At 38.6% G+C, this 21,243-nt stretch overlaps 1 protein-coding gene and 1 pseudogene across 2 annotated transcripts; one reads left to right on the top strand and one right to left on the bottom strand.

The window, feature by feature from the left end:
• Positions 1–671: 671 nt before the first annotated feature.
• On the top strand, positions 672–19,278 carry ZNF235 (zinc finger protein 235). 2 transcript variants are annotated; one of them, XM_016936140.3, is made up of 5 exons: positions 672–779; positions 2,284–2,346; positions 5,908–6,034; positions 6,738–6,821; positions 16,428–19,278. In XM_016936140.3, the coding sequence occupies exons 2-5, from the start codon at positions 2,332–2,334 to the stop codon at positions 18,404–18,406; spliced, it is 2,205 nt and encodes a 734-aa protein (XP_016791629.2). In that variant the 5' UTR covers positions 672–779; positions 2,284–2,331; the 3' UTR covers positions 18,407–19,278. The 2 variants fall into 2 exon arrangements, with proteins under 2 accessions (XP_016791629.2, XP_016791628.2); XM_016936139.3 differs by having other exon boundaries at positions 6,738–6,833.
• Positions 8,287–8,597, bottom strand: LOC129138137 (NADH dehydrogenase [ubiquinone] 1 alpha subcomplex subunit 3-like; annotated as a pseudogene).
• Positions 19,279–21,243: the final 1,965 nt, after the last annotated feature.

Genomic DNA, 21,243 nt, shown 5'->3' with positions numbered 1-21,243 from the left:
AATTTTCAATCTCTTCCAAAGAAAGTGTCAATAGATTGCACTTTAAGATTCTTTGCTTCAAAAATCCTTGCTATATCCACCAATCCTGGACTGTAGTATCATGATCATTATGCAATACTAATAAAATCCCTTGCATTGAAAGACCCGCCTTAAACATCCAGTTCTCAATCAGTTCCAACCTTGCCTTGACACTTTGCTCTGTGAAGGTGCCAACGCTCCCTCGAAGTGTTGTTCTCCATTACTGCAATCAACAATAAATAGTTTTTTGTCTTATCAACAGGTTGAGTTGATGATATTTGGGGAGCCGGCATTTGACACAAGTTTGAGATCTGGTGTTCCTTAACGTTCAGCGTCCATCGGAGCTCAGCCTAAGTCACTTTTACTCTTCCCATTTTAGCCTACCCTCTGCTTCTGCGAAAAATTTTGGTTTCTAACTGATTTTCATAATACAAGCTGCACTTTTCATTTTTAAATGGCATCACTTTAAAAATTTTACAATTATTTTCTCATGAGCTTTTAAAAATGAATAAAACAAAAATGAATCTCACAGTAGTAGCACCAGAGAAGTGGCTCAAACCCAACCGGCTTGAGTCAAAACAAAGCCCAGCTGGTGGGAAGCGCTGCCCTTGGAGCATTCTGGGAACTGTAGTCCAGGAGTGAGAGAACTCTGAGACGCTTCCGCTTAGGAATTCTGGGAAGTGGAGTCCACGAACCGTGGGCACTCGGAGGCACTTCCGCTCCAGGAAGGCGAGGTCGGATCTGAGATAGCTCCCAGGGAGGTGAGTCAGCTCCGGGTCTCCAAGACTTCTCCGAGCCCTCTTTGCCTAGGCGTGGGGCCAGCGATGAACTCGTCCTTGGCTTGGGGAAGAGAAGCCGCGGCCAGCGCTGGAGGGCGGGGTTGGGAGGCTGCGGGAGTTTGCGTCCCCTCGGCAGAACCTCTTGCGTTGGAGGCGGGCTCGCGTCGTCCTTCGAGGTTGAGGGTCTGCCTCACGCACCTACCAGCCAGTCCTGCCTGCTCCTCGCAGTGAAATATTGGGCAAGTTACTTAATCTCTCCTTGTCTCAGTTTCCTCGTGCCTGTAAAGGGTTAGTGCGTTCCCAGTGATGTTCTTGTGGGAATTAAATGAGGTTTTGTAGAAATAAGCTTAAAACCAGTGCATAGGAAAATGTTGGATGCCACCGTTAATTCTGTTATAATACTGAAAAAGACGCCTGTTGTTTGGAAACTCCTCTGAGTCTAGGAGATCCAGCTACGGAGCCGCTGTCCCTTCTCTAATGCTTGCTTGATGTGGGGCCGTTCCTGGATTCTTGGACTTTTCTAGCCTCTTGTTTAGGAGACAGGAGATTAGTTCCAGCGGAGCCTGGGGAATGTCCTCTGTGTTTTATCTCAGATAAGCGATCGTCATTACGGATTTGCAGAGTGCCAGAGGTGTCCTGAGGCCCTAATAAATGTTCAGTATAATGTGGTTATAACCAATAATCCCGTGTGGTTAACTTAAGTGTAACACCATTTCTTAGAGAGTTTTAGGTTTTTATTAGTCATTGCTTTCATGCATGTGGAAAAAGAACTTTCTTGAGGCTCCTCCAGCTTAGTAACATTTGCAAGTAATTACATCTGTTGGAGGAAAAAAAAAACCTGTGGCAGTTTAACTATCATTACCAACGGAACTAATTATGTTAGACAACCAATCACAGTTACAGACTTTTCTGAGTGTAATGGTAACTCACAGGACAGAGCAATTATTTTTAAGTTCTGGGTTTCTTAAAAGATTCATTTTCTAGAAAGCATACTCAAAAGGGCAGTTTTATGAAGCACAATAGCACTTGCTTGTCAGAAGCTGCAGGAAATAGAGAATACAGGCATTATTATTGTCCCCATTCACAGGTAACTGAATTAAGGCACAGAGAGATTAATAATTCACTTAAGGTTTATACTGCTGATCAGTTAAAAATAGGTAGAAATGCCAAAATTTGAAGCCAGGCATTTTGGCTCTGTTACATTCCCCTGCCTGTCTGTGTCTTATTTCTTTGGAAACTAAAGTTCAGAAGGAGTACACAGAGAGCTGTATTTGATTTAGGTCTGTTAATATGAAATGCTCATGAACAAAAGCAGCTGGTTGAGGGGGCCGAGGGGTAGCTGGGAGCTAGCTCCCGTTCTCCTCACTAAGCCGTGTGCAACTGTGTCTGCCTAGAGACGGGGACCTTTCTCTGAAGTGTCACATAAAAGCGCCATGGTGACTAATGCCATCCCTAACCTATCTCATGATGCCTTTCCCTCCCTTAGGTTCGCTCCCCCGGAACTCTGCCTTTTCCCAGAAGGAGGAGGGGAAAAATGACCAAGTTCCAGGTAAGTTTGGTTTGCCTTTGTGTTTCTTAAAATGACATCTCATTTCACAAAGATTGGACACATTTTTCCTGTTTGGGAAGAGTAAAAGGGAACGAAAGGCACTTGGAAGGTTGTTATATGCCGGGTTGTTGCCTTTTATTTCAATATAATAGTATAAAAATTAACAGAGATACATATATATCTGTTAATTTCTAAAATATATTTCTATATAGTTATATATTTCTATATACTTATATATTTTATATTTATATACAAATATATACGTATATATTTATATGAAATATACGTTTATTTGTATATATGTATTATATATACAAATATATGTATATTTCATATAAATATATACAATATATACGTATATTTTATATAAATATATACAATATATACATATATAAATATATACAATATATTTATATACAAATATGTATATATAAATACATACAAATATATATAAGTATATATTTACTCATATAAGTATATAGTTATATATATATATATATATGTAAATATAAATCTCTATATATATTTAGAGACAGAGTCTCACCCTGTTTCCCAGGCTGGAGTGCAGTGGCTCACTGCAGCCTGGGCCTGGGCTCAAGAGATCCTCCCACCTTAGCCTCTTGAGCAGGTGGGACCACGGGCACACACCAGCACAACCAGCTAATTATTTTTAGTAGAGATGGGGTGTTCCTGTGTTTCCCAGGCTGGTGTTGAACTGCTGGGCTCAAGAGATCCTCCTGCCGTGGCCTAACAGATATATTTTTTAAATGGAAAACAACTCTCACATTACAAATATGTTTACAAATCATTTCCCACATTCCTTTTCATTTGCACTCAACATATATAATCATACTTTAGGTACAATTTCGAATTTTTTAAATTTAATTTTATATCACCTGCTTTTTAAATGATCACATCATTTTCCATCATTTACTTGATTTTATTTTTCCTCATTCTCCATGTTTATGTAATCTATGAATTTTGCCATTTTAAGGACATTGACAATAGCAGTTTTTCCCCATGTAACTTCTCTTCCCAAATAAGGATTCTGAGAATTCTACCATTTTTTTAATCTTTAAAGTTTTAGACTCATTTTCTCATACACAGCACCTCATTTTATGGAGAGAATAAAGTATAGCTTAGTGCAGTAGCATCTGACTGATGCCAAACTCAGAGAAAGTAATTTTAGTTTCAAACGAGCTAGATTTCTTTCTTTAATTCTAAGTAAAACCTTGTATTATAGTTAAGTATCTGTTTTATTCATTAACATGTTATTATATTTTAAAGATGCACATACTTAGTTTAAAAGTCTTATAGCACTAGGAGATTTGCCAGGAATTTGCACCATGGAACAGCTTTGTGAGGATGTAGATGGCCTTATCTGTATTTTAAACATAAAGAGACAGGTGTGAACCTTTAGACACTTATTGAAGTCCACTCAATGCCCAGCTGACGTTAAAGCTTCCAGTGCCTAAGCCAGAAGTTTCAGGTGTTCCATTTGGGTGAAGGCCAGGCACAGTGGCTCACCTGTAATCCCAGCACTTTGGGGCTGAGGTGGATCACTTGAGGTCAGGAGTTCGAGATCAGCCTGGCCAACATGGTGAAAGCCTGTCTCTACTAAAAATACAAAAATAAGCTGGGCGTGGTGGTGCACACCTGTAAGCCCAGCTACTCATGTAGATGAGGCAGGAAAATTGCTTGAACCTGGGAGGCGGAAGTTGCAGTGAGCCAAGATCACACCACTACACTCCAGCCTGGGTCACAGAGTGAGACTGTCTCAAAAAAGAAAAAAAAAAAGAGACTATTCAGGGACTTGAGGCTGTGCTACACATGTATGTGTCCCTGGCATGTCCTGGTGGATGAAGGGCTCCAGAAATCACATTGCTCTTCACCAGATTCCTTTCTCAGTGCATGGCTCTTTGCCACATGTGTCATCCAGTTGTTTAGTACATAGATGTTCAGAACTCCAGCCAAAACAAATGCAGGGATGTGCAGTGTCTTCAGATAAAAAATGTTAATTTCCATACAGAAAAACACCATATACAAACTTTATGAGACAAATAGGAAACAGGTGCGGGGGTAGGAATTTATATATTCTAGAAAATGACTTAATATTCTTAATAGTAATGTTACTGATACATGAAAAATCCCAGTAGGATTAAGCAAAGGCAATATGTGAAGAAAAGTAATATCAGATCATCTTTAAAAAAATTAAATAGCTGTTTATATCACTCACCAAATTACTCAAGATTTTTAAAAAAATAATATAATGTCCAGTTTTGGCCAGAGTATGGAGAATCGGGAATACTTATAATCTCTTACAGGAAGAGTTAATTGAGAAAACATTATACCAGCAAAACAAAGGTATATATATTTTTTTACAATGTAATTACCACTTCTTGGAACTTACCTTTTTTTTTTTTTTTTTTTTTTTGAGACGGAGTCTCGCTGTGTCATTCAGGCTGGAGTGCAGTGACATGATCTTGGCTCACTGCAACCTCCGCCTGCCGGGTTCAAGTGATTCTCCTGCCTCAGCCCCCCGAGTAGCTGGGATTACAGATGTGTGCCATCATGCCCAACTAATTTTTGTATTTTTAGTAGAGACAGGGTTTCACCATGTTTGTCGGGTTGGTCTTGAACTCCTGACCTCAAGTGATCTGCCCGCCTTGACCTCTCAAAGTGCTGGGATTACAGAAGTGAGCCATTGCCCCCAGCTGGAACTTATCTTAAGGAAATAACCATACGAGCTGGCTGAGATCTATGTAAAAATATGTTTTCTTGTGGCATTGTCATTTTTAAATTTAAAATGATCAAATGTGCATTATTTAGAATGGTTAAATATATTGTAGATCATGTTTATGGACTATCATGCAGCCATGAATGGGATGAAATAGATGATGGTGATGATAATAAGAGTTAATGATCAACATTTATTGAGTACTTACTGTATGTCACACACTGTCCTAAGTTCTTATATGTATTCACTCATTTAATCCCTTCAAGGACCCTATGATATAGGTCCTCTTATACAGATGTGGAAATTGAGGTTTTGTGACCAGCGTCACAAAACTAGCAATGGTAGACCCTTGGAATGTGAACTAAGGCAGTCAAACTCCAGAGCCTGTACTCTTAACCTTGACCCTAAATGCTGCTGCAGTTGACCAAGACAGCATGTTCCTGAGAACCCAGAGAGTGAACTGCGTACTTGTCCCAGAGCTTTATGAAGGCCTGTTGGATTGACAAAATAGTGATACTATCCAATGAGAGAAGATAGGTACTATCAAACACTGTGGGGAAGAAATTAATGCAAAATTTCTTATCAAATTTGGTGCTATCAGTCAAATGGTAAAATGTGTGTATGCCATGATTTAACAATGACAGTTCTAGGAATTTAACTATATAAAGGGCACCACGTTACATGTACAAGGTGTTTTCCTTCTTCCCCCTAGCATTTTTGGTGTGATTGTGGAAGGGGAAGAATAGTAACTCTACAGAAAGAGTTGCCTAGGTGCCAGTGGCCATTGGGTGTGAGATTGAGGTTACATGTGCTTGATGTTCTAGGAGGCAGTGACATTCAAGGATGTGGCTGTGGCCTTCACTGAGGAGGAGCTGGGGCTGCTGGACTCTGCCCAGAGGAAGCTATACCGAGATGTGATGCTGGAGAACTTTAGGAACCTGGTTTCAGTGGGTAAGGACAGGCACCCTCTGTAATTCAGCAGGGTTTCTCAACCTCCATGCCACTGATGTTTTGGGCCAGATAATTCTGTGTTGTATCAGGCTATCCTGTGTATTTGGGGATGTTTAGTGGCATCCCTGGCCTCTGTCCCCTTGTTCAAGGCTTTGGGACTGCTCAGAGACTAGAGTTTTTCTATCTCTTTAGAGCATAGAGACAAGATGTTTCTGAGCTTTGTTCCAAGACAGATGATTTTCTTTTAGACATGAACTATAAAAGAACAGTTGAGCTTGGCTCCTCCTGATTCCTTATTTCGTATATCTTTTTTAAACTTGTGAGTCATGATCCATTGGTGGGTCAGTAAATTAGTAAGTTACATAAGCATTTTTGTAATAAAATAGAGTAACAATATCAGAGCCCCTTAGCCAGAATGGTGCACATTGTGGCAATAACTGCTGCTGCTTGCCGTAAGGGATGTGATGAAAACAGATATTGATTAGAAATAGGTCCTTTAATCTTTTATTTCAATAGTTTACACAGGGTAATGTATTTCCAGTGATAGTAAATGTATTTCTTATCATGTGTCATGATAAAAAAAAAATGTTCCCTAAACATTGCATGCCGGGGCAGGGAGGAGACTTATATCATGTGATTGGAACCAGATTTTTTCAGTACTCTTTGCCTTTAACATTTTCACTTAAATACTATCTTTTTATAGGACATCAGTCCTTCAAACCAGATATGATATCCCAGTTGGAGAGGGAAGAAAAGCTTTGGATGAAGGAGCTTCAAACCCAAAGAGGTAAGCATTCAGGTGAGTACTGTGCAGCCGGAATCGTAGTTAACAGCTGTTATTTTTCCTTTATTCAGGATAATTTCTTCTCCACCCAGCTACCTGAGAGACTTTTTTAAAAAACATCTGTCATGGCTGGGCGCAATGGCTCAAGCCTCTAATCCCAGCACTTTGGGAGGCCTGGCAGGTGGATCACTTGAGGTCAGGAGTTCAAGACCAGCCTGGGGTCTTGAACATAGCAAAACCCTGTCTCTACAAAATATAAAAAAATTAGCTAGATGTAGGTGTGCCTGTAGTCCCAGCTACTCAGGAGGCTGAGATGGGGGGATTGCTTGAACCTGGGAGGCGTGGGTTGCAGTGAGCTGAGATCTGCTACTGCACTGCAACCTGGGTGATAGAGCGAGACTCTCTCAGAAAAAAAAAAAAAAGAATGAAAACATCTGTCACATCATGTCACTCTCTGCTTCAGATCCTTCACTAGCTTCCCATTTCATGAGTAAAATCCAGTGTATTTAAGGAGCTTGTAAGGCTGTATAATGTTTGCCTATTTACCTAGCTTTACCATTCTGTTTTTCCCCCTCCCTTTGTCTCTGCCACCCTCACTTGTTCCTCAAATATGACATCTGCATCACAGCCTTTTACTTTCTGTTCTCTGGCTGGAATGCTGTTTTTTCTTAAACCTTTGTCTTCTTTCTGATTGATTGATTGATTGATTGAGATAGGGTCTCACTCTGTTGCCCAGGCTGGAGTACAATGACACAGTCTCGGCTCACTGCAGTCTCCACCTCCTGTGCTCAAGCGATCCTCCCACCTCAGCCTTCTGAGTAGCTGGAACTACAGGTGTGCACCACCACACCCAGCTAATTTTTATATTTTTTGTACAGACGAGGTTTCCCCATGTTGCCCAGGCTGCTCTTGAACTCCTGGACTCAAGCAATCTGCCCACCTCAGCGTCCCCAAAATGCTGGGATTATAGATGTGAGCCACTGCGCCCAGCCCCTCTTCCTTATTTCATTCATGCTTCTGCTCAGAAATCATTTCATGCGAGGCCTTCTTAAAGTACCATCTTCCAGCCGGGCGCGGTGGCTCATGCCTGTAATCCCAGCACTTTGGGAGGACAAGGTGGGCGGATCACCTGAGGTCGGGAGTTCGAGACCAGCCTGACCAACATGGAGAAACCCTGTCTCTACTAAAAATACAAAATTAGCTGGGCGTGGTGGCACATGCCTGTAATCCCAGCTACTCGGGAGGCTGAGGCAGGAGAATCGCTTGAACCCAGGAGGCAGAGGTTGCAGTGAGCCGAAATCGCACCATTGCACTCCAGCCTGGACAACAAAAGCGAAACTCTGTCTCAAAAAAAAAGGTTAGATTCCTTTCTTCTGTCAGTATTGGGTTTAATTTGGTTTTGTTTTTTGCTTTTCACATTTTTATGGGAGCCACTGGGGAGGGTCCTCCTCCCTGTCAGTGGAGATGCTCACAGTTTCTTCAGCCACTCCAGGGTTGGGCCCTAGATGTCCTGGGGGTGGCTGGACACATAAGGCATGCTCCCATCATCTCAGACAGGCATTGGGTAATTGTAGGGTGTGGCCTGGTTGATCATGATGGCATACTTGGTGTAGGGGCTGAGTGGGGGCAGAATTATAGCATGGCCTGCAATGGTGAAGGACACAGCCAGCACTGGCTGCTTGGCCCAGGCATTCTTGAAGAAGGCAGCAAGTCTTGCAGCCATCTTGGTCTTGGTAATGGCGATGGCTTGTTATTTTTTTCATTTCCTTAAGGTATAAGGTTATGATGTTGATTTGAGACCTTTTTCCTTTTCGTTGTAACCATTTATAGCTATAGATTTCCCCCTTAGCACTGTTTTTGCAGTGGATTTGTTTTCATTTATCCCAAGATATTTTCTAGTTTCCCCTGTGATTTCTTCTTTGATCTATTGGTTGTATGTGTATTGTTGAATTTTCACATATTTATGGAATTTTCAGGTTTTATTCTGCTATTCATTGCTAGTTTCATTTCATTTTGATCAGCAGAGATACTTTGTGTGATTTTAATATTTTTATATTTATTAAGGCTTTTTTGTAGTTTAACATATGGTGTATCCTAGAAAATGTTCTGTATGTACTTCAGAAAAATGTGTATTCTGCTGTTATTGGGTGGAGTGTTCTGTATAATCATAGTCTACGTGTATATATTTGTTAGGTCCATATACTTCAAAAATGTATAAAACATAGAAAATTGATTAATTCTAAAATTGCTTATGTCCTTTGTTAAGATATCATCTAATCCACCAAACTGAGGGAGATATGTGACAAAAATGACTTAGTAGGATGCCATTTGTAATCCCACCATTCAGTTCAATTTTAACATTCATTTTACATCTTTTTCTGTTAATGAAAATTGACTGATAGTTTAAATGGATAATTTCTGCTTCTCCACCCTTCCCCCGACATACATATAATTTGGATGACCTATTTGTTTTCCTATGACTTTAAACTTTTTATTTTGAAAACTTAAAAAACATAGAAAAGTAAATAATGCCATAGACTCTGTAGATCCATACTGTCTTAGCAGTTATCAACTTTCTGCTGTTCCTGTTTTATCTTTCCCTTTTATTTTTTGCTGGAGAATGTCATATCACCCATAGATTTATCAGTGTCTATCTACAATAGTAACTCCTTATTGTCACTTAATATCCATTTTATAATCAGTATGGGCTCATATGTATTTATTTATACTTCGTGTTATAATCCAGTATTGCATTGTTTATTTTGTTACCAAGTTATTTCTACTTTGACCACTTGGAGCTTTTTCAGGTTGCCTCCTGTGGTTGAAATCACCAGTGATTTCTAGAAATGCAAATTAAAACAATGGTGAGATATCATCTTATACCAGCCAGAATGGCTATTATTAGAATCTGTTATGGATCTCAGGAGATCTCAGGTAATGAACTCAAGATGGATTAAATAGCACCATTTATTCAATAGGATGTCCTTTCCCCAGTGTATGTTTTTTCAACTTCATCAAAGATCAGTTGGCTGTAGGTATGTGACTTATTTCTGGGTTCTCTTTTCTATTCCATTGATCTGTGTATCTATTTTTATATCAGTACGATGCTGTTTTGGTTACTGTAGCCATGTAGTGTAATTTGAAGTCAAGTAATGTAATGCCTCCAGCTTTGTTATTTGCTTAGGATTGCTTTGTCTATTCAGGCTCTTTTTTGGTTCCATATGAATTTTAGAATTGTTTTTCCTCACTCTGTAAAAAATGACATTAGTATTTAGATAGCCATTGCATTGAATTTGTAGATTGCTTTGGGCAGTATGGTCTTTTTAACAATATTGATTCTGCCGATCCGTGAGCATGGGATGTTTTTCCATTTTTTTTTATGTCATCTGCAACTTCTTTCATTATTGTTTCATAATTTTCCTTGGTTAGATCTTTCCCTTCCTTGGTTAAGTACATTCCTAGGTATTTTAATTTTTTTGTAGATACTATAAATTGGATTGTGTTCTTGATTTGGTTTTTAGCCTGATCATTATTGTCGTATAGAAATGCTACTGACTTTTGTATATTGATTTTTTTTAATCCTGAAACTTTATTGAAGTCATTTGTCAAATCTAGGATTCTTTTGGAGGAGTCTTTAGGGATTTGTAGGTATAAGATCAGATTGTCAGAAAACAGAGATATTAAATGACTTACTCTCTTTTCCAATTTAGATTGGTTTTCTGTCTTTCTCTTGCCTGATTGCTTTGGCTAGGACTTCCAGTGGTATGTGAAATAGGAGTGGTGAAAGTGGGCAATCCTTGTTTTATTCCAGTTCTTAGGGGGAATGCTTTCAGCTTTTCCCCATTCAGTATGTTACCTATGGGTTGTCATATATGGCTTTTATTATTTTGAAATATGTTTCTTCTGTGCCTAGTTTGTCAAAGGTTTTTATCATGAGAGGATGCTGAATTTTGTCAAATGGTTTTTATATATCTGTTGAGATGATCATGTGGTTTTTGTTTTTAATTCTGTTTATAGGCTGAATCACATTTATTGGTTTGTGTATGTTGAACCATTCTTGCATCCTTGGAATAAAACCCACTCGATCATGGTGGCTTATCTTTTTGATGTGCTATTAGATTTGGTTTGGGGGGTTTTGTGGGGGGATTTGTGTTTGTTTTTGGAGGATTTTTGCATCTACATTCATCAGGGATATTGCTCTGTAGTTTTCTTTTTTTGTTGTGTCTTTATCTGACTTTGGTATCAGAGCAAGACTGGCTTTCTAGAATGAGTTAGGGAGGATTCTCTCCTCTTAGATTTTTTGGAAGAGTTTTAGTAGAATTGGTACCAGTCTTTGTACCTTTTGTGGAATTCCAGTGTACCTTTGTCTGGTCCTGGGCTTTTTTGTTCTTGGGAGGTTTTGCATTGCTGATTCAATCTCACTGCTCATTACTGGTCTGTTTAGGATTTCTGTTTCCTCCTGGCTCAATCTTGGGAGGTTGTATGTTTCCAGGAATTCATTTTCTCTAGAATTGCTAGTTTTCAAGTGTATTGTTCATAATAGTGTCTGATCATGTTTTTTATTTCTATGGTATTAGTTGTAATGTCTCATTCATTTCTGGTTATGTTTATTTGGATCTTCTCTTTTCTTGGCTAGTCTTACTGGCAGTCTCTCAATTTTATCTTTTCAAAGATAAAAACGAGCTTTTCATTTCATTGATCCTTTGTATGGTTCCATGGTTCTCTATTTTATTTAGTTCTGCTGTGGTCTTTGTTATATCTTTCTTCTGCTGACTTTGGGTTTGGATTTTTCCTGTTTTTCTAGTTCCTGGAGGTGAGACACAGGTTGTTAATTTTTTATCTTTTTTTTTTTAGTGTAGACATTTAACACTATAAACTTCCCTCTTAGCACTGCTTTTGCTTTATCCCAGAGGTTTTGGTATATTGTATTTTCGTTTTCATTCATTTCAAGAAATTTTAAAATTTGTCTTGTCATTAACCCAAAGATTGTTTAGGATCACGTTTAATTTTCATGTATTTGTATAGTTTCTAGAGTTCTTCTTGGAATTGATTTCTAGTTTTATTCTGCTGAGGTATGAGAAGATACTTGGTGTGATTTTGGTTTTTAAAAATGTATTGAGACTTTTTTTGTGACCTAACATATGTCCTATCTTGGAGAATGCTCCATGCACTAATCAGAAGAGTGTATATTCTGCTGTTGGATAGAATGTTCTGTAAATGTCTGTTAGCTCCATTTGACCTAAAATTTAATTTAAGTCCAGTGTTTCTTTGTTGATTTTCTGTCTCAGTCTATCTAGTGGTGTCTGTGGGGTGTTGAGGTCCCCCACTGTTATTGTATTGCTGTGTATTTTTTTAGGTCTAATAATATTTATTTTATGAATTTGGGTGCCCTGATGTTTGGTGTGTATATACTTAGGATTGTTATATCTTATTTGTTTATTGATCACTTTATCATTATGTAATGACTTTGTCTTTTTTTACTGCTGTTGATTTAAAGTCTTTTTTTATCTGATATAAAAATAGCTACTCCTGCTCGTTTCTGGTTTCCATTTGCATGGAATATCTTTTTCTACCTCTTTACCTTCAGTCTGTGTCTTTATCAGTAAGATGAGTTATGTTGCCATTTGATTTCTTTATCTTCTTTCTTTGTGTAATTATTTTATAAGGCCTGCAAGTTTTATACTTTTGTGTCTTTTATCATGGCAAGTATCAACCTTTTGTTTTCATGGTTAGAACTCACTTGAGCATTCCCTGTAGAACTGGTCTAGTGGTGACAAACTCCCTAAGTGTTTGTTTATTTGGGGAAGGCTTATTTTTCCTTCATTTATAGAGCTTATTCTAGTAGGATACAAATTTTTTTGTTTTTTGAAGCAACTTGAAAATAGAATCCAATTTCTTCTGGCTTGTAAGGTTTCTACAAGTTGAATTGTGTGATGGAGCTTCCTTTATAGGTGACTAAACACTTTTCTCTTGCTGATTTTAGGATTTTATCCTTCATATAAACCTTAGTCTGATGACTGTATGCTGTGGTGAGTTCCATCTTGCAATGTATTTTCGTGGAGTTCATTAGATCTCTTTTATCTGGATATCTAAAGCTCTTGCTAGATTAAGGAAGTTTTCCTCAATTATTTCCTTAACTAGGTTTCCAAACTTTTTACTTTTTCTTCTCCCTCAGGAATACCTATGATTCATAGGTTTGGTTGCTTTATGTAGTTTCATACTTCTTAGAAGCTTTGTTTTTTCTTCCTTATTCTTTTTTCTTTACTTTCGTCTGACTAGATTAATTCAAAAGACCTGTCTTGAAGTACCGAGATGCTTTCTTCTGCTTGTCTAGTCTATTGTAAAAGCTTTCAACTGTATTTTGTAATTTCTTCAATGATTTTTTCATTTCCAGAAGTTTTTGTTTGTTTGGCTTTTTTAAAAAAGATATCTATCTCTTTCTCTTTGGTAAATTTCTCATTCATATCCTGAATTGATTTTTTGTATTGCTTTTCAAATTTCTTTTGTATCTCATTGAGCTTCCTTAAAATCAGTATTTCGAATTATTTATCTGGCTCATTTTTTCCTTTATGATCTTTATTTCTTTTATGTTGTTTTTTTCCTGTCTTACTGCACTGACTAGAACTTCAGTAATGTTGAATAAAGGTTGTGAGAGTGGATATACTTGCCTTGTTCCTGATTTTCTGAGGGAAGCATTTAGGTCTAATTTTAGAATACTAAATCAGCCTTGCATTCTTGAGATAATCACTACTTTGTCTTGATTTATCCTTTTCATACATTGTTAGATTTGATTTGATCACATTTTGTTAAGAATTTTATAAATATGAACATTAGGAATGTTAGTCTGTAGTTGCCTTTTCTTGGAATGTCATTGTCTTATTTTGGTGTTAGAATAATGCTGGCTTCCTAAAATGTGTTGAGAAGTATTTACACCTTTTCATTTTTCTGGAAGAGTTTGTCTAGCATTGGTATTGTTTCTTCCTTATATGTTTGGTAAAATTCATGGGTGAAGCCCTATAAGCCTGAACTTTTGTTTGTGGAAATGTTTGTAAGTATGAATTCTGTTTCTTTGGTAGATAAGGGCTATTCAGATTATCTGTATGTTCTCAAGTAAACTTATTTTGTGTCTTTCAAGAAATTTGTCCAGTTCATCTGCATTGTTGCATTTATTGCCATAAAGTTCATAAGTCCCTTATCCTTTTAATAATATATACAGGATCTATAGTGATGTCACCTCTCATCCTGATATTTGTAATTTGTATCTTCTTTCTGTTTTTATCATGTGTGCTAGAGTTTATTAATTTTATTGTTCTTTCCAAAGAACTAGCTATTTGTTTTCTTATTTTCTATTTATGCTTACTTTGTGTTTAATTTGTTCTTGTGTTTTTAGTTTCTTTGACACATTTCTGCCTTATAAATTTTGCTCTAAGTAGAAATTTTGATATGTTGGTTTTTTATTTTCACTCAATTTATAAAGTCTGTTTTGAATTATTTTTGATCCACCGTTTATTTAGACGTATGTTATTTATTCTCTGAATATTTGAAGATTTTGCAGAGATGTTTCTGTTCATAATTTCTGATTTAAATCAGTTGTGGTTAGAATACCCTTTGTATGACTTGACTCCTTTTGCATCTGTTAGAACTTGTTTTATGGCCTAGAATATGGTCTGTCTTGGAGTATGTTCCATGTGCACCTGAAAATAACATTTTCTGCTCTTACTGGATAGAGTGTCCTATAAAGGCCAAGTAGTCAACTTGATTGATAATATTGCTTCAAGCCTGTATCTTCACTTATTACCTACTTGTTTTTTGTTGTGTTTTGCTTTATTTTTTATATAATTTATTGTTTTTGTTTTGTTTTGTTTTCTGACTGCTGATGCTGCTGCTGCAGCTAAGATCTTTTTTGTTACTTCAGCTTTTGCGCATTCTGGAAAACCTGAATTCACAGAGCCTTCTTAGTCAGAAGCCACGGTCAGTGGGCTGTTTGGTAATTCAGAGGGGAAAGGTGTCTTCAGTCCCCAGTTCCCTGCATGTCTTCCCAGAGTTGTCATAATAGGTCTTGTGGAGGTTTTTGAGCATCTTTTTCCTCTGGTTGATGCTTATCAGCAGATAGCATTTGTGGGCTTTGTCCTTTCAATATGTCAGCGTGTGTTTTTCATAACTGCAGATCTTGGCCAGGTGCAGTGGCTCATGCCTGTAATCCCAGCATTTTGGGAGGCTGAGGTGGGAGGATCGCTTGAACCCAGGAGGTGGGAGGATCGCTTGAACCCAGGAGGCGGGGGTTGCAGTGAGCCAAGAACATACCACTGTACTCCAGCCTGAGTGGCAGAGCAAAACTCCGTTTCAAAAAAACAAAACAAAACAAAACTGTGGGCCTTGATGTTCAAGTCGATAATTCCAGCCTCTGTGGAGCTGGTGTCCTCAGGGCTTGCCATGTCCTTTTTTATCAACTATTCTGGCTTAATTTTTGGCTTCTCCTGGTTGGCCATTTCCAAAGACAAGTGTCTTTTCCCAATGTTATCAACCTTCTCAATTCTGGGAAAGTTCTGGTAGTCTTTGAGCAGCGTACAAGGGGACAGGTCATCATCTTGGCTGGGCTGGACTGGTTTCTGGATGGCATATCCACAGGTGGCCTGGAGGAAGAAACTTGGAGGATACCAGCACCACTGGTTGGAAGGAAGCCTGGTGCTCCCTCCTTTTGGCTTCTCAAAAACTGGAGCTTGGGTCTCAGTGGAACTTAGCACCTTTCACACAGCCCTTGGCATGGTGACTTCTGACCCCCAAGGGGCCAGGGCAGCTGTCCCTTTCACAGCACGGACTCAGTTACATGAGTGCCACCACATATCTTCCTACTTGCTTTACTAGCTGTTGGAAAGGGGTATTGAAATCTCCAGCTATAAATATGGATTTGTCTATCAGTTATTTTGAGCACGTTTCTAGATGTGCAGGTTGTATAATGAGAGCCTATAATTGAGGCATATATTTTGCCTGATTTATGTAGTTGCTACTTACGATTCAGTTGCTGTAGCCAAAGAAGAGGTGACTTTTAATTTACCATTCTTATAGGCAAAGAAGTCAATTTTTCCTTTCTAAGTACTTACTGAGATATCATTTTGTTGTTCTGCAGTTGGCTGGTTTCTACCTCCTGTCCTATTCTTAGATCTGTAGTTCTGTGTTTTGAGAGGCAAATAAAATCCAAGAAAATCTGTGATGGTAAAGATAAGCTGAAAGTTTCCATCATGAACTAAAGCCTGATACCGAAGGAACTATGTGTAAAATTTGGAAACATCTGGACAAAGCATTCACTTTGGAGTTGTGTATACTGGAGAATACACACAGGCAGCAAGACACATACTCAGAAAAGACCCAAGATATACCTTAACTATACCCTGGGCTGATCTCAAATTTTCTATCTTAAATATGGCTTTTTAAAACATTTGGTGTTCTCTTGGTTGCAGCTGCTTTTCAGAGCTCCTATAAATTTATTTCAGCCAGTCTAGTTGTTTTTTTGACGTTTCCATGGGGAAAATGAGAGCTTAGATCTTAATTCTCTACTTTGCTAATGTCAGTCTCTTGGTCCTTTATTCCTTATTCTCTCTATCCTTTCAGGAGACAGGAATCAAAATGAGATGGCAACTCTTCACAAAGCAGGATTAAGGTGCTTTTCACTGGGAGAGCTTTCATGCTGGCAAATCAAGAGACACATTGTGAGCAAATTAGCCAGAAGTCAAGACTCCATGATAAATATTGAAGGAAAGAGCTCTCAGTTCCCCAAGCACCATGATTCCCCCTGTCAAGTGGGAGCAGGAGAATCTATTCAAGCTTCTGTGGATGACAACTGTCTAGTGAATCACATAGGGGATCATTCCAGTATCATAGAAAATCAAGAATTTCCAACTGGGAAAGTTCCGAATTCTTGGAGTAAAATATATCTGAATGAGACACAGAATTATCAGAGAAGTTGTAAGCAGACTCAGATGAAAAACAAATTATGTATATTCGCTCCATATGTTGACATTTTCAGTTGTATTTCACACCACCATGATGATAATATAGTGCACAAAAGAGATAAAGTTCATAGCAATAGTGATTGTGGTAAAGATACCCTAAAGGTATCACCTCTTACCCAGCGTAGTATTCACACAGGACAGAAAACCTACCAGGGTAATGAATGTGAAGAAGCCTTCAATGATAGCTCCAGTCTTGAACTTCATAAGCAGGTACACTTGGGAAGGCAGTCTCCAGCGTGTAGTACACATGAGAAGGACACCAGTTATAGCTCAGGTATTCCTGTTCAACAAAGCGTTCGTACTGGGAAAAAACGCTATTGGTGTCATGAATGTGGTAAAGGTTTCAGTCAGAGCTCAAATCTGCAAACTCATCAGAGAGTCCACACAGGGGAGAAACCCTATACATGCCACGAGTGTGGTAAGAGCTTTAATCAGAGCTCACATCTTTATGCTCATTTGCCTATTCACACAGGAGAGAAGCCCTATAGATGTGACAGTTGTGGGAAGGGCTTCAGTCGTAGCACAGATCTTAACATTCATTGCAGAGTTCACACTGGAGAGAAACCTTATAAATGTGAGGTGTGTGGGAAGGGCTTCACTCAGAGATCACATCTCCAGGCCCATGAAAGAATTCACACTGGAGAGAAACCATATAAATGTGGGGATTGTGGTAAACGCTTTAGTTGTAGCTCAAATCTTCATACCCATCAGCGAGTCCACACTGAAGAAAAACCATACAAATGTGATGAGTGTGGTAAGTGCTTTAGTTTGAGCTTTAATCTTCATAGTCATCAACGAGTCCACACAGGAGAAAAACCATATAAATGTGAAGAGTGTGGTAAGGGTTTTAGTTCAGCCTCAAGTTTCCAGAGCCATCAGAGGGTCCATACAGGAGAGAAACCATTTCGATGCAACGTGTGTGGGAAAGGCTTCAGTCAGAGTTCATACTTTCAAGCACATCAGAGAGTCCACACTGGAGAAAAACCATACAAATGTGAAGTGTGTGGGAAGCGCTTCAATTGGAGCTTGAATCTTCACAATCATCAGAGAGTCCACACCGGAGAGAAACCCTACAAATGTGAAGAGTGTGGTAAGGGTTTCAGTCAGGCCTCAAATCTTCAAGCCCATCAGAGCGTCCACACTGGGGAAAAACCATTCAAGTGCGATGCATGTCAGAAGCGATTCAGTCAGGCCTCACACCTTCAAGCCCATCAGAGAGTCCACACCGGAGAGAAACCATATAAATGTGACACTTGTGGTAAGGCCTTCAGCCAGAGGTCAAATCTTCAAGTCCATCAGATAATTCACACTGGAGCGAAACCATTTAAATGTGAGGAATGTGGGAAAGAATTCAGTTGGAGTGCTGGTCTCAGTGCCCATCAGAGGGTCCACACGGGAGAGAAACCCTATACGTGTCAGCAGTGTGGGAAGGGCTTCAGTCAGGCCTCACATTTTCACACACACCAGAGAGTCCACACTGGAGAGAGGCCTTACATATGTGATGTCTGTTGTAAGGGCTTCAGTCAGAGGTCACATCTCGTCTACCATCAGAGAGTCCACACTGGAGGGAATCTGTAGAAATGAGAGGTGTGGTTCAGCCTTCAGTTAGAGCTCACATCTTTGTCTCCGCTGGGAAGTCCATGCTGATGATTGTGAAAAGTTCCTTTAAAACTAGAAGCTTCAAAGAATCTTGACAGGAAAGAAGTCTCTCAAATGCTGTGTTTTAGACTTGGTTAGGACATGAATTCTTTACAAACATCATATTTCACAGATGCGAGAAAACTTTGTTCTGTAAATATGATCAGTGTTTATATCAGAGTACCATGTGTCCCAGTTCTCAAGATGTAACACAGCAGAAAAGTCTTGTCGGCGTCTGCCCAGGAGAGAGGCCTTCCTTTAACAAAAGTATGATTGACAGAAAAAATGGATGTCAACTAAAATGTAACCTCTATGTAAGGAGGTGTTTTTCACCACTCTATCTCTACCATGTAGAATTGTGCTTGGCTCATAATAGGGCCCAGCAATTTACTGAAGAAAGTGAAGAAAATACCTATAATTAGGACAAATACTTGAAAATTCTAGTCTGTTTTCTACTCTAAATTTATATTAATTTATATTCAAAAGGAATCCTGCAAGTAGCCTTAATAACGTTAGTTTCAGTAAGTACTGAAAAGTATATAATACTGCCATCCATACTAACACAAATTTGGAAAAAAGACATGAATGGCTCCCATCCTTCAGCCTTAGTTCTTTGTACAGTGTATCATCAGTTGTGTACAGTATGATTTTTAGTGCCATTAGTTTATAGACTGAACAATACTGTTTTTATCTAATGTGACCCTGCAATTTACATGATTGGAATTTTTGGACACTAAGCTGTACTGTAACTCTGAAAGTGTTAAAAGTAGTTACTGATGACAAAAAGTTTCTTAGTAAACTTGAATTGTTAATAATTGGTTTCCTTTCATTATTTTCATTCAGGTTCAGGTCAAGTTGCTTTTCTATGTGTAGTCTTTCCTCCATGTAGGCCGCTTTAGAAGGAGCTTTGGCAGATTTCAGGCATGTTAATTTGTCACATTTATCCCCTTAAAAGGAAGTGGCAGGGCAAGAAACCTGTTGAGTCTTTATTGAAATTGTATCTTATTGTTTGTTTATTTTGTTTAATAGAGCCTTGCAGTGTTGCCCAGGTTGGTCTCAAACTCCTGGCCTCAAGCATTCCTCCCACCTTGGCTTCCCGAAGTGTTGAGATTACGGATGTGAACCTCTGTGCCCAACCTTGAAATTGTATTCAATGTAATGATTTAGTTGGATTACCACTTACACAGCATTCTATGCTTAAGACCTCTTGGTATTAGTGGACAATAAATACTCTTTGACCTGGCAGTCCTAGCACTAGAAATTTCACTTAGGAGATTGTGACAAAAGCGAGAAAGATTGTACACAAGGATATTTATCCTGAATTCAAAAAGGAAAAAGTAAAATATTTGAGTAAGTCTTGATATATCCTTATAATATACAGCCATTAAGATGATCAGAGGTCTGTAATGACTAGAGAAGACATTATTCATGAGAAAACTAGGTTAGACCCTTCCTGGGATTATCCAATTAATAGAAGTATGTCCACCTAACGATGTGATTATATGCATAGAAATAATAGAAGGATATTAATATGCTAACAATTGTTTACTGTGGCATGGAAGGTTGGGATGATATTTTAACTTTTCAAAAAATTACAGTGACATCAATTTTACCAAAGTAAAAGTGAAACAAAGTTATGCATAAATGAAAATCCCTTATAGCTAAATCTTGTTTGTTTTATCTCATTATATGGCATGTAATCCTGTGTTATGGATGTGTAACTGGCTTAAGTCCAGCTGCTTGCTACTCAAAGGCTGAAAACATGAAAAGCAAAATGTAGTAAAAGGAAAGCAGTTTTACTAATCAAATGTTAGCAATTGGGAAATGGCCAGGCTCATACCTTAAAAGACCATTCCAACTTTTTGGGCTGAGTGAGGGAGTTTAAGAGGGAAAACTTGGTGTGGGAAATACGTGGGAGCGGTTTTCACAGTCGGGTGCAGGTCTTGCATGTCTTCTTCTGATGGTTTATCCTGAGCAGTCGCCCATTTGGAGGTCCGGTTTGCATCTTCTTGACTTTGGCCCAGGAGTGGTGGATGAACTGTTCATAACTGCCCTTAAGTGGGAGGATTGTGCAGCTGATTTATTTAGTCTGTGTCTGTTTTGCTTTAAAATTAGTGCTTGGAATTTCTAAGCAAGCACAATTATACAAGTGAGCACTGTGCATGAAGTACCTCGTGGGAAAGGGAGAGATGAAGAGTTTTAACATATAAGGCCACATTCTGAGATTGGGGAGGAAAGGGAGAAAAGTTTTAAAATGCATTTCAAAGCTGGAGTACTCTGTAAGAATTCCCCACTGTCAAACTTCATCCTATTTTTATGGAAAGTGGGCAACGCAGTTAATCTGGCTGCTTCCTGCTGAAAGGGGGCATAGTTGGGAAGTACCAGAATGGAATCTATTCACTTGGAGTTGGAAATATATCCACATTCCCAGATCTATAGCAGGAACTTGCTGGAGCCTTACAGTGTGAGGACCGAGGACCTAGGAACCTTTGAGAAAGTCTGTCCTCAGTGTATAACAGTAGTAAAATCCATAGCAGCTGATGAGGACAATGAGAAGAATACCAACCATACTGTATATGAAAGTCTTTTATAAGGAAGTCAGCTGGACCACACTGTTAAAGGGTCCTGGGAGAGGATCCTATATCTGTATCAGAAATATGGATGTCCAGTGTATGCATAGCTTAGGTCATAGTGTGAGAATAATGTGGTATATATTCACAATACTTAGTCTTTTTTTTTTTTTTTTTTTTTTTTTCTGAGACAGCCTTGCTGTGTCA

The sequence above is a fragment of the Pan troglodytes genome, chromosome 20 (assembly GCF_028858775.2).
Source record: "Pan troglodytes isolate AG18354 chromosome 20, NHGRI_mPanTro3-v2.0_pri, whole genome shotgun sequence".
NCBI lineage: Eukaryota > Metazoa > Chordata > Mammalia > Primates > Hominidae > Pan > Pan troglodytes.
Note: the sequence above shows the minus strand (reverse complement) of the source record. Positions and strands in the feature narration are given on the sequence as shown.

What these genes read in the sequence shown, in the direction of transcription:
- ZNF235 (XM_016936139.3), top strand. An exon ending in TAGGAACCTGGTTTCAGTGG is followed by an intron (nt 6,035 to 6,737) that starts GTAAGGACAGGC and finishes ATCTTTTTATAG; the next exon opens with GACATCAGTCCTTCAAACCA. An exon ending in CCAAAGAGGTAAGCATTCAG is followed by an intron (nt 6,834 to 16,427) that starts GTGAGTACTGTG and finishes CTATCCTTTCAG; the next exon opens with GAGACAGGAATCAAAATGAG.